The sequence below is a fragment of the Pelodiscus sinensis genome, chromosome 3, assembly GCF_052426305.1.
Source record: "Pelodiscus sinensis isolate ZL-2025 chromosome 3, ASM5242630v1, whole genome shotgun sequence".
Taxonomy (NCBI): Eukaryota; Metazoa; Chordata; order Testudines; family Trionychidae; genus Pelodiscus; species Pelodiscus sinensis.
The window spans coordinates 27,984,602-27,996,429 of record NC_143054.1 but is presented as its reverse complement, the minus strand read 5'-3'; the positions used below and the strand labels follow the sequence as shown (position 1 = coordinate 27,996,429).

The 11,828-nt window shown below is 44.6% G+C and overlaps 1 protein-coding gene across 1 annotated transcript; it reads left to right on the top strand.

Annotated features, from left to right (window-relative positions):
- Positions 1 to 556: 556 nt before the first annotated feature.
- On the top strand, positions 557 to 11,554 carry CIMIP5 (ciliary microtubule inner protein 5). Its single transcript, XM_006138539.5, has 3 exons — positions 557 to 1,936; positions 7,404 to 7,443; positions 9,006 to 11,554. Exons 1-3 carry the CDS (start codon positions 1,671 to 1,673, stop codon positions 9,195 to 9,197), a joined length of 498 nt encoding a protein of 165 aa, XP_006138601.3. The 5' UTR covers positions 557 to 1,670; the 3' UTR covers positions 9,198 to 11,554.
- The last annotated feature ends 274 nt before the right edge of the window (positions 11,555 to 11,828 follow it).

Below are 11,828 nucleotides of genomic sequence, written 5' to 3'. Positions count from 1 at the left end.
GGCTCTGAAATATCATAACCTACGAATGCAACATACTACTACGAATGCTATCCTACACCATGAAACAGAGAGGATTGGTATGAATAGTGATCAAACAAGCCAAATACTCTTTAGCATATCTGAAACAGATCTCTCAGCTGCTGTAATTAGAAAATCTGCCTGCTAATAATGGCTACTTGTGTTTGTGACTATAGAATAGAGAGCTGTCTTGTTCTAGATTCTTATTAAACTGATATCAGGTTTCATAAATAATTGGTCATGCTATCCCCCAAACCCAATGAAATTCTCTTGGAATTATTTAGAGCAACAAAGCAGGGGGGAAATGGAAAGATAAAATAGGATAAAGCAATGTTGTTCCATTATCTAAGTGCAGAAGCTCCCTCTAGTGATGAGAATGTCTGTTGGCAAATATTGACTTTTACAGGCAATCGCTTTAAGCTTACATATATATTCAGATCTAAATATAGATAGCTACCCTCCCTCAGAGACCCCGCTGTTGAGCTATCCGGAGTTTAAATCCAGAGTGAACTGACTGATAAACACATTGGAGTTGAGGCTCAAAGTTTAAAATGGCCTCCTGCTTCAGCTTGCTTGTAAATGCCATTGAAGAGCAGTATCACCCCATATGGCTAACCAGCCACATGTACTGTACCCTGAAGAGCAATCTGGGATGCAAGTCACTGAGCAAATCCTGAGAAGGAATCCAGCAAAGTAGTGGGGGAGGGGAATGGAAAATGGCTCATTTCTTCAGTTCATTGGCATTTATAAGGAAAATGAGGCTGAAGGACAGTTTGAATGTTCAACTACCAGCTGGAAGTGTTCATCTGTCACAGCATACCCAGGGACTTTTAGCAGCTGGTCAGCTCCTTGCTCTGAGAGCAGCAAGTAATTAAATGTCACTCTTCCTCAACAAATTTTTCATTGTTCAGGCCTGCAGGGGTTTTCAACAGGCGCTTTCTTAGTCAGGCCTGAAATTAAAAGACTTTCAAAGTGTGAAACTCACATTGATCCTTGGAAAGACTTAATTTTAAACAAACAGAAATTCCGTCCTAATGAGAGTTCATAGCCTCGTCCCCAGCAACTGGTTTCCTCTCCCTCTGGAATAAATATTCATGAGCCGGCTTGGTTTCCAATGGAGACAGTAAACACACGGCCGAAAACCAGCAGCTATCAAGGAGTTCTGTTTCAGTGGCACACGCAGATCAAAACTAACCCGGGCCAACACGACAACACTGCTACTAACACAGCAGCCATTCTGGGGACTTTGAGACCAACGTGGAGTGGTCGCAACTGCACACACCAGTAGCTGGTGTCTCAGAAGCTGAGAATTCGGAACTGCTGGCTACAGCTGGTATCTCTAGCCTTTGAGAACGACTGTTCTTTTTATGATTATTATTACAATGATGCTTCCTCTTAGCAGCCCCCCAAAGAAGCAACATAAACCAGCTGCTTAGTTGAAGTAGGTTATTAAATAAAGGAGAGACAAGATCGCACATAGGGTCACCTGTTGGAAGCTGGGTTCTTAGTACCGGCTCCTTGTCAAATACTAAAAGAAAGTGCTAGGAGAGAAAGGAAAGCAGGAGAGAGCTGTGGGACTGGAAAATCTTGGAGAGCATTGCCTCTCAGCCTTCCGAGTGGTGACAGCATATCACATAACAGGAGAGACGCAGATGGGAAGCAGATCAACTGGATTTAGGAGAACCACCTCAGCTGGGTACCGGTTACCAGCAGCCAGACCTTTGGTGGAACTTGCCTCATCCTCGTCTCCTCTCAGCACCGCCCAGCCTGGAAAAGCGCTGCCTGCCAGTCGGGTTTTAGCACAACAGGCACCTCGGGCCCAGGAACAGGAGCAGGCACCACTGTGGAGGGATCAGGTTCGGCAGGACAAGATCTGGAGGGAGTTTATGGAGGCTGAGCGGAGGGGAAGAAAATATTGGTAAGTACCTCAAGTTAAACTTCACGTGCTACTGCTGAGAGAGGTAGGGTGCCCTGTAGCTGAAAGGCGTAGTTTCTCACTTGAGTAGATATACCTGTAGTAGCTGTGGTCAAACTAGCATGATAAAGACAGAAATGTAGCCATGGTGCTGTGAGTGGCTATGCGAGTATGTGCCTAGGATCTTGGATGGAATGTCACTCAGATAAAGATGGCGCAGCCTGACATTTTCACTGCTGTGGCTAGAGTCTATATTCAGTGTGCTTGCTCTGACTGAGCTACTGTGGGTATGTCAGCTGAATCTTGAACCTGCATTGCAGATGTACTCCAAGGGCCTGATCCAAAACCCATTAAGTCAACAGAAAGACTTTGGATCAGGCCCTACCCCTGTAACTCCTGAGATCAAACACCCTCTGTGTCCTCCTCTTTTCTGAAATACTTCATTGAAGTGTACTTCCTGGCAAGTCAGGCTAGAGCTGGAACAGAAATTCTAAGGAACACCAGGTATAATATATTGTATATGGAAGACCAGACAGTGAGGAGACAAATATAACTCATCAGTAATTGGTTGCACAGATGCTGATATTATTGCCTATTCTCAAATTCTTGGAAATGGCTGGAATGGAGATTGGACAGAGTGTTCTGCCAAAAAAATTATTTGAACTTCAACCCTGAACATTTCCTGAGTGCCCCTAGGCCCTCACATAAACATGCATACACAGAGAAAATCCCATTGTTACTAATAGATCAGTAGGGTGTTCAGCATGTTTAGGGCATAATTTATGCTTTGAGTGGATATATACACACAGCTGAGCTTATGAGACCAGGCATTCAGATCTCTCTCTCTCTTTTACACACATACACACACACTACACTATTTGTGATCATGCTCCAGTTTACAACATAAACATGCCTGGTAAAATAATATCTTTGGGAAAAACAAGGTTAACTTAAATTCAGATTATATGCCAGCTTCATCCAGCCAAATACCAAGGAAGCAAAACAATAAGAAGGTGATCAGCTAGCATGAACTTCCTTGGATTCAGCTGGTAGATGGGAAGAGAAGATCTTTTGGTGGTTCCCCTTCTCCCACCAGTCTCCTGAAAATGGTACCAACCCTGACAAAGACTGAGTCTATCCTCAGGGACATATTTTTTACTTCTGCGTTGGGCTGTTTCAGCTCAGCCTCCAGGTGAGAGGAACAAAACTCACCAGCAGCTCCAAACCCCCCACAGTTTGGGATGGGAGAAGTCTGTTCTATTATGGTAGCCTAGAAATGAAAAGAGGGTGTAAGGGAATGGGGCAAATAGGCCGATATTCATATGCTGAGGTCCAGGTGTTCCTTGATGACTAGTACTTCAGAATACCAATAGTCTATCGAGAGCTGATATGTTTGTACAGAGCCAAGCACCATCAGACCCTGATCTTAGGTGTGGCCTCTAGGCACTACTGAGATACATGTACAATACCAATTAATTATTATATGCTAAACTGCATTGCAAGACATTCACACCACTGCAGCAGTGTCCATATGATGAGTTACTGCACAGCAAGCTAGTGAGTTATAGATTTACACCTAGAGTTCCCAGGCACCTGGTTTTCAACCAGAACCTCCCATCAAAAAGGGACCCTGGTGGTTCCAGTTAGCACTGCTGACCAAGCCATTAAAAGTCCTGTCTGCAGCACAGTGGAGCACCCGGGCAGGCTCCTACTTGCCCTAGCTCTACATGGCTCTCAGAAGTGGCTGCCAGGTTCCTGCAGCCCCTAAACACAGGGAAGCTCTGCACACTGCCCCCGTTGCATGTGTCAGCTCCACAGCTCCCATTGGCTGGAATCATGGTCAACAAGAACTGTGGCCCCTGGTGGTGCCTGCAGGCGCGAGAGCAGCATACCAAGCCTCCCTGGCAGCCGCTTCCTAGGAGCTGCAGTAAGAGTTGCTGGGACCCTGCATCCTGCATGTACCCCCCAACTGCCTGCCCCATAGAATCATAGAGCTGGAAAAGACCTCGGAAAGTCATCAAGTCCAGCCCCCTGCTCTAGGCAGGACCAATCCCAACTAAATCAACCCAGCCAGGGCTTTGTCAAGCCGAGACTTAAACACCTCTAGGGATGGAGACTCCACTACTTCCCTAGGTAACCTATTCCAGTGCTACACCACCCTCCTAGTGAAATAGTTTTTCCTAATATCCAACTTGGACTTCTCTCACCACAACTCCCCATCAGCCTAGGGCCCCCTCCAAACCCCTCATTCCTAGACCCATCCCAGAGCCCACACTCCTGGCTAGATCCCTGACCACCCTCCAACACCCTCCCCCCAAGCCCTGCTCCAGCCCAAAACCCTTTCCTGCACCCCAAACCCATAATCTCTGTCCCCATTCCAGAGTCTGCTCCTCCAGCCAGAGTTCCCACCTCTCTCCGGGTATGTCTACACTACCCCCAGTTCGAACTAGCGGGGTAATGTATGCATACCGCACTTGCTAATGAAGCCCGGGATTTGAATTTCCCGGGCTTCATTAGCATAAGCGGGGAGCCGCCATTTTTAAATCCCCGCTGCTTCGAACCCCGTGTAGCGCGGCTACACGGGGCTCGAACTAGGTAGTTCGGACTAGGGTCCTATTCCGAACTACCGTTACTCCTCGTGAAACGAGGCGTACCGGTAGTTCGGAATAGGCACCCTAGTCCGAACTACCTAGTTCGAGCCCCGTGTAGCCGCGCTGCATGGGGTTCGAAGCAGCGGGGATTTAAAAATGGCGGCTCCCCGCTTATGCTAATGAAGCCCGGGAAATTCAAATCCCGGGCTTCATTAGCAAGTGCGGTATGCATACATTACCCTCCTAGTTCGAACTAGGAGGGTAGTGTAGACATACCCTCCTACACCCCAACCATATCCTAGCCCAGTGAAAGTGAAGGAGGGAGAGGGATGGAGGGAGCAGGGAATGGATGTCTGGTAGCCTAGGCAGGGGGAGGCATTGTTTTCAAAAAACGCCAGCCTGGCCCCACCCACACTCCGCCTCCAGAATGCCTACTGTAGGTGTTGCTGCCCCCAGTGCCCGCCCTCCATGTGCGCAGGGGTTGGGAAGGTTGGAGACACTCGCCCTCATCCCTCCCTGGTGCTCCTGGGCCAGGGAAGTTGGAGCCGTGCGCCTGCCTGCCCTCTTACCTTCCTCATGGTGGTGGGGGGCATGCAGCACACTGCTCCGCCTCCCCATGGAGGGAGGGAGGAGTTTGGCTCTCGTGGGGTCAGGGTCTCAGCAAAAGAGGCATAGTGAGGGTGTTATGCGCCCAGGGGCAAAAGCAAAATTTGCGCCTCCTCCCACCACCACCACATGGTGGGGCCCCGAACCTGGCGCATGGCTGAGCCTGACCCTGGGAGGAGGCGGGGAGCTTGTACCACATCTTTCCCCGTCCCCTCCAGTTTGGGGCCAGGCCCCCCCCCCCCACACTAACCTGTCAGTGATGATGGAGGAGGGTCTGGCTGGGGGCAAAGAGTCAGGGAGGAGGTTCCAGCCAGTGGCAGTGGACAGAGGAGGAGCAGGCGAACCGAGGGATTACAGGGGGAGCGGAGGGGGACTAAATTGACGCCCCCTAGAGTGGCGCCTGGGGGAAGCTGCTCCCCCGCCTTCCCTTCGCTACACCTCTGGTGGGATTGAGGGCTTGCCTCCCCCAACTTTACTTTCACTGACCCCCCAAGGAGCAGGGGTACGGGCTCAGAGAAGGGGCAGGGCAGAGGTGTTTGATTTTGTGCAATTAGAAAGTTAGCAACCCTAATTACCCCATTGCTTGCCATGCAGCACCTCTCCAGGAAGGCAAGCCCTTAGACAGCACCTTCTCTCTACAGATACCAAAGCACTTTACAAAGGTGGGCATACTGTCAGTATCCCCATTTTACAGATGGGGACAGTAAAGGGATTTGCTCAAATTCACAAAGCAAATTAGCGACAGGTTTTCCCAGTCACAACCCTGCGACCACACCACAGCTTCTTTCAGTTTGTCAATTTGTACAAAACACTGTAGCAGCAAATAAAGCTTAGTATGACAACAAAGAAAGCCAGGTCATTGCTGGAGGGGGGTGTTAAGCACAGAGCTCTTTGTGATGGAAAGAAACTGTTCTCATATTAAATGAGTCTGATCAGCAAGAAATGGATGGATTGTAAATGGCAGATTTGGAACTTAAAATAGATTCTTAAATGGCAAACACCACAGTGGCGTGTCAGCAACACACTACTCTTTATGGAGTTATTTGTCTAAAAAGGACACATATTTAGGATGCTTCTGCCTTCATACTTTTAAAGTAGACTCAGCCTGTGGGTGATTTATTCTGAGAAAAAAACATACAGAATACCACTATGTTTTGTTAGGAGGAATTTCTATCAGCATAGCTATTAACTAGAAAAATGAAGAGAATTCCAGCTAAACATGGGGATTACTCTGTCAATTTACGGGTATTGTAGTAATAACTTTTAATTGACACCAGTGGATTTCTGGGCCAGAGGCGGTATGCTGTAAATGGAATTTTCATTGCAAGAAAAAGCATGTAAAGACAGACATCAGAGCAGCATCTATTGTTGGCATGATAGAGATTGGCGAGGGATCATTTTCCAGCAACTATAACATGGATGTCTTTGGAACACAAGAGCTCATCCACATGCCTTAAAGCTGAAACTCTTGAACTTCCAGCCAGTTCAGTAAATGGAGATATTTGCAGCTCCTGCTAAGAGCAGATCAACATGTCTGGGCCATGTGTGAAACCATTCTGTGTGTTCACTGTGTGCACGAGTCTAATTGCACTAATTCCACTAAGGAGGAGCATTATATAAGAATACAACTTAACACCCTGTGGCCCAGTACTGTTCAGATTCAGAGCTAGATTCATTCTGAGAAGAATATTGAACTTGGTTCTAAAATAAAGTCTGATTGTACTGAGATATTCTAGTCACACCACTGAAATAAAAATTATCTGGTGAGAGAGAGAGCGAGAGAGAGAGCAGTACAATAGTATCCCTCAAAACCATGATGCTAATTAAAAGGAAAAAATCATTATAGTAATTATCTGAAAATTTCTGCTGAGAGGACAGTTTGTCCTGAGAAAATATGAATGAAAACTTTTCATATATTATTTGTTACAGGGACCGCATTTTACTATGTGTTTGTATACTGCTATGCATAATACAATCCCAATTGCAATGAGGGTCTTCCATTAATATCCATTTCTGCTCAGAGGGACATCTATAGTTATTGCAAATATTTGTACATTTAAAATGGGCCAAAATAATCTAATCATTAGAGGTTGAGTCTGCCCATTTTCTCTTGTAAAAAGAAAAAAAATTAAGTGATCACTTGAAATCACTACTCTTTGTCATTGGCTGATTTATTTTATGGTACAGAACCAGGTTTATTTTAAATCATAGAAAACTTATGAAACTAAAGTACAGAACAAGTCAGTTAAAACCTTTTTTTTTTCTATTACAAGGTACCAGAATTGGGGTTTCCTCAAGGACTATGATCCAACGGTAGGTTACACACAAATTTACTAACTGTAATCCAGGCTCTTTTTGGTTTACAACAGACTTCCTAGTGGGCTAATATTCTAAACTGAGCCATCCTGGAATGTAATTTGTCAAATTGTTCAAGATTAAATACTGCAGGAAAATATGTCTAAAAAATCTGAAGTGCCACTTGACTACTATTCTCGTTCTAAGGAGATGGAATGCAGTGTGTGTGTGTGTGTGTGTGTATGTATGTATTTCATCTTAGTTTTGAAAAAAGTTGAAATGCCATAAAAGGGCAATCATTTAAAAAGGGTTCTTGAAGAATTAGCCTAAAAGGAATTTAAGAAACATTGTCAGCACAACAGAATCAGTCATTATTTTTAAAAAATCATCATCTTGCTCGACAAGTTTATATAGAGGTTGCCTACAACAACGGGGTTCTGCACTTGATTACTTGGGGGGAAGGGCTCATCTATTTTATATTCTTATCATCATCACCACCATCATAATGGGTCCTGACTTACAGTATATGCAAAGCTGTTGAAGTCAATTGGTTTGCATGGGAAGTCATGCTCCCAATGATAAAACTCACTTTCCCTGTGAATGGAAGCAGTATCAGGTGCTGGCTTGAAGCAGAATTTTCCCACAAGAACATACACCAATGACTTTAGACCCAGTCCTGCAGACCTTACTCAGGCAAAACTCTTCCATGGAATAAGACCAGAACCACACTAGACCTGGAAGGTCATCTTAAGGTACACAACTCCAGCATACATAGTATACATAGCTGGAGTTGACTGACCTTAATTTGAGGTTGGTGCTGTTCCCACTGCGGGAAGCTAATGGGAGCAAAGACTCCTGTTGGCTTCCCTTATTCCTTGCAACTGCAAGGAGTACAAATGCCAGCATGAGCTGTCCTCAGCATTTGATTTACGGGTCTATCGAAGACCTACTAAATCGAACATCAGGATGTCGATCCCAGGGCAGCAAGTGAAGACATACCCTAAATGGAAATTTGCCTGTGTAAGGACTTAGGACCAAACTATTTATATTTAAAAATAAATTTAAAAATATTTATATTTAAATTTAAAAATATTTATAAATACTATTTATATTTAAAAATATTTTTTTAAATGGTTGATTCAACCAGCCATTCAGAAACCACTTTATCCTCATGAAAGATGGTATATTAAATTACCAAGTGCTCAGACTGTTGTTTGATCAGTTCAGAGAATTAACTACTTAGATGCTGCATCCTTAAAGACTGTAGATTCTTGGTGAGTAAGATGGTACACCACTTTTCCACAGCAAATTAAGCATTGTCTTCTTAGACATTAATTCAGTTATCTTAATAATAATTAATTTTACTGTCTCTACAGTAAAATTTTTATATACATTTGGTGAATAAAATGTCAGGTACAAATTTTCAAAATACCTGAGTGTTTTAGGAACCTAAATCCCATTTTCAGAAATTACTTCAGATCTTAGGTCCCATTGACTTTCATTTTTGAAAATGGGAATTAGAGGGTGTTGAAAATTTTATCCATAATCTTAAGCAAGGTCTTTCCATTTATTTTTTCCAGGGCAAGAAAAAGGAGCAGGAGCAACTTCCAGAGTATGTGCCTGTGTTCTCAGACCAAATTCCCAACACCACCAACCAGATTATCGGCAGTAGAATGAACACTGAAATTGGCAAAACTCTAGTAAACATGGATTTCTTCCTCAACAGTGGAAGGCAAAAAAAGAAACCTGAGCTCGAATTCCAGCCCTCCTAGGATTAGAAAGAAAATATCCCTAACAAGATGTGTGGCAGAATTCAAGCGAACAATGTAATTAAATCTCTTTGTAATGAAGTTACAAAGCATCAAATCCTTTTCTGATATCGCTGTCTTACAGGACATTTTTTTCATAAACAAAGGTGGACCTTGTGCTTAATATTCTTTTGGAAAAATTCTCTTAATATTTCAAGTGATCAGATTAGAATGGATATAAACATGTACTGTTTAAGTAACAGGGTCCAATCATGCTCCCATGGAACAAAATTGCATTAACTTCAGAGGGAACAAGGTTACAGCAGCAAAGAAACCCTAACTTACTTAAGTCACAAAATCTTGCCAGATGCAATATAATGGAATATTTTTAATTTTAAAGGAATCATTGCACTAGATAACAGCAAGCCCTTATGTTCTGTTTAGCTAGCTATGGTTTTATCACATTCCCCATCACCTCAATGTCTCAACTCACCCCCAGAGAGCAAAACCCAAGACAAAAGCCTCTGTTCTCATTGTTCTTCCTACTTCTGTAGAAGGGGATGCAATTTTTGTTCTTTAATTTTCCATTTTTTAAATTTGTTTTTTCCTCCTCTCCTTTTTACGACCATCACTTCCCTCCTCGTTCTCGTCTCCTCTTTTTCTGATCTAGTTATGTCTGGGGGAAACACTTTTGTCCTCAAGAATGTAGCTGCCCAGGAAAATCATCATCATATCAGGAGAGAGAGCAGTCTTTAAGCTACCTAGAGCCAATTCTATGGAGGGGCTCGAAGACAAACATCAAGACTTTGTTTGACCTGGTACACTAGAGGGGATGGTTGTACAGTGCAGAGCTCTGAGGGGATGCAAAGAGCATAGCTGTTTTCTGGACTACTTTTAGTTGTTTAAAATTGGAGTGGTCAGACCATGATGAAAAGGTCTTTGGCAATGCAGCTTGAAGTTCCCAAAAGTATGGATCACTGTAGCAGAGTCACCACCCAAGTACAGCAGGGCCCAGTGCTCTAGCCAAACTTCAGTGGAAGAGCGTCGTTCTGTAGCTGCAGCTACTTCAGACTCCAGCAGCAGTGGGCAGTCCAAAGGAGGAGACCTATTTGACAGCTGAGCTAGACACCCTCAATTGAAGGCAAGGTGATGACATTTCAGCATGGCAAAGGGACAGTCTGGAGTGGAGCTCTCTGTGCAGGGTGGGTGGGGAGGAGATACAAAGGTTGCTGTCACCTGCTGCCATTTAAGACCATGGCAACACATGGTTCCCCTAATGGCTTCACCTGTGTTTTAAGGGCTGGGGAAAGAACTGATCCCTGTGAGATGGCACAACTGAGCTCTCTGGAGACAGAGGAACACCACAGTCTGTCAGCAGCCTGAAAGGAGAACCGGCTCCATTTCAGAGCTTGAAGGAGGTGCAGCAGTTTTCTGTAGTAAATGGTCTCAAAACAACTGTACATAGATGCACGAAGCACACTCATCACTCTGACCCCTCACCATGACAGTCCATGCTCTCTCCTGGGCCCACAGACTGCCTCGCCTTCCTCCCCCACCCCAGGATCTAAAAGAGGTAGAGAGGAGACCAGGTGCTCCCTCATCTCCACCCTGACCAGCAGAGTTTGCTAGCCGCAAAAGGGAATTGATGCTGCCCCATGCAAGCACAGAGATGTGCTCGTTCTGTGTGCTAGGAAGTCCAGCACTGCATCCAGAACTAGCTTGTGCAGCGTGCAATTACCATTAGGTCTTTGGAAACTAACATCCATTTTAGCCATCGGGCTTTCTTGTGCAAAAACACTGGCCCTCTTGCACGAGTATTCTTGCGCAGGAGGGCTTATCCCTGAGCAGGAGCGTCAAAGTATTTGCGCAAGAAGCACTGAATTCTTACATTAGAACATCAGTGCTCTTGCGCAAATTCAAGCGGCCAGCGTAGACAGCTGGCAAGTTTTTGCGCAAAAGCACCTGCTTCTGCGCAAAATCTTGCCAGTCTAGACACACCCCTCATGTATAGCTCATTCAGCAAAGAACAGGGGAGCGTACATGAAGTTACATGTCAAACAACCTCCAGGTGGCACTCCAGACCAAAAAATCCCTTGGAAAGAAAACGAAGGCAAGGAAATGTTTCCCAATGATTTTGGAATTTAACATTCTTGTTTACAGCATGCCTGATTCCCAGTGTGGCTACCCCTGTGTAAATCCAGAGTGAATCCACTGAAGAGTGACCCCAGATTTACACTGGAAATGCTGAGTACAATCTCTCTTTGAAACTGGATTAAAAGCATGAAGCAAAATAATGCCATAGTAGTTTAAGGGGGTGGGGCAGGGGTTGTAATGAAATGTCGTATTGGTTTGTCTTTTTCATTAAAATCTTTTGGCTTCAACTGGTGAAGAAATATTTTGTGCAGCTATTTAGATGTCTGGGTGGAATGAGTAGCTGTGCATCATCCAGGCTACTCTGTGCAGAGGTTTTGGCATGATGGGGATGAGAAAAGGAACATTTCACATCTTTCTGACTTGTCGTTGGAAAAGAGCTGCCAAGTCCTTTGGGTCAAGTAAAGGAAATGGCTTCTTTTCAGGACTATGTCGAAATTAGATCTATGTCTCAAAAGACTGTTGCACAAGAGTTTGACACTTGAGGGGTTGAAATTAGAGCTG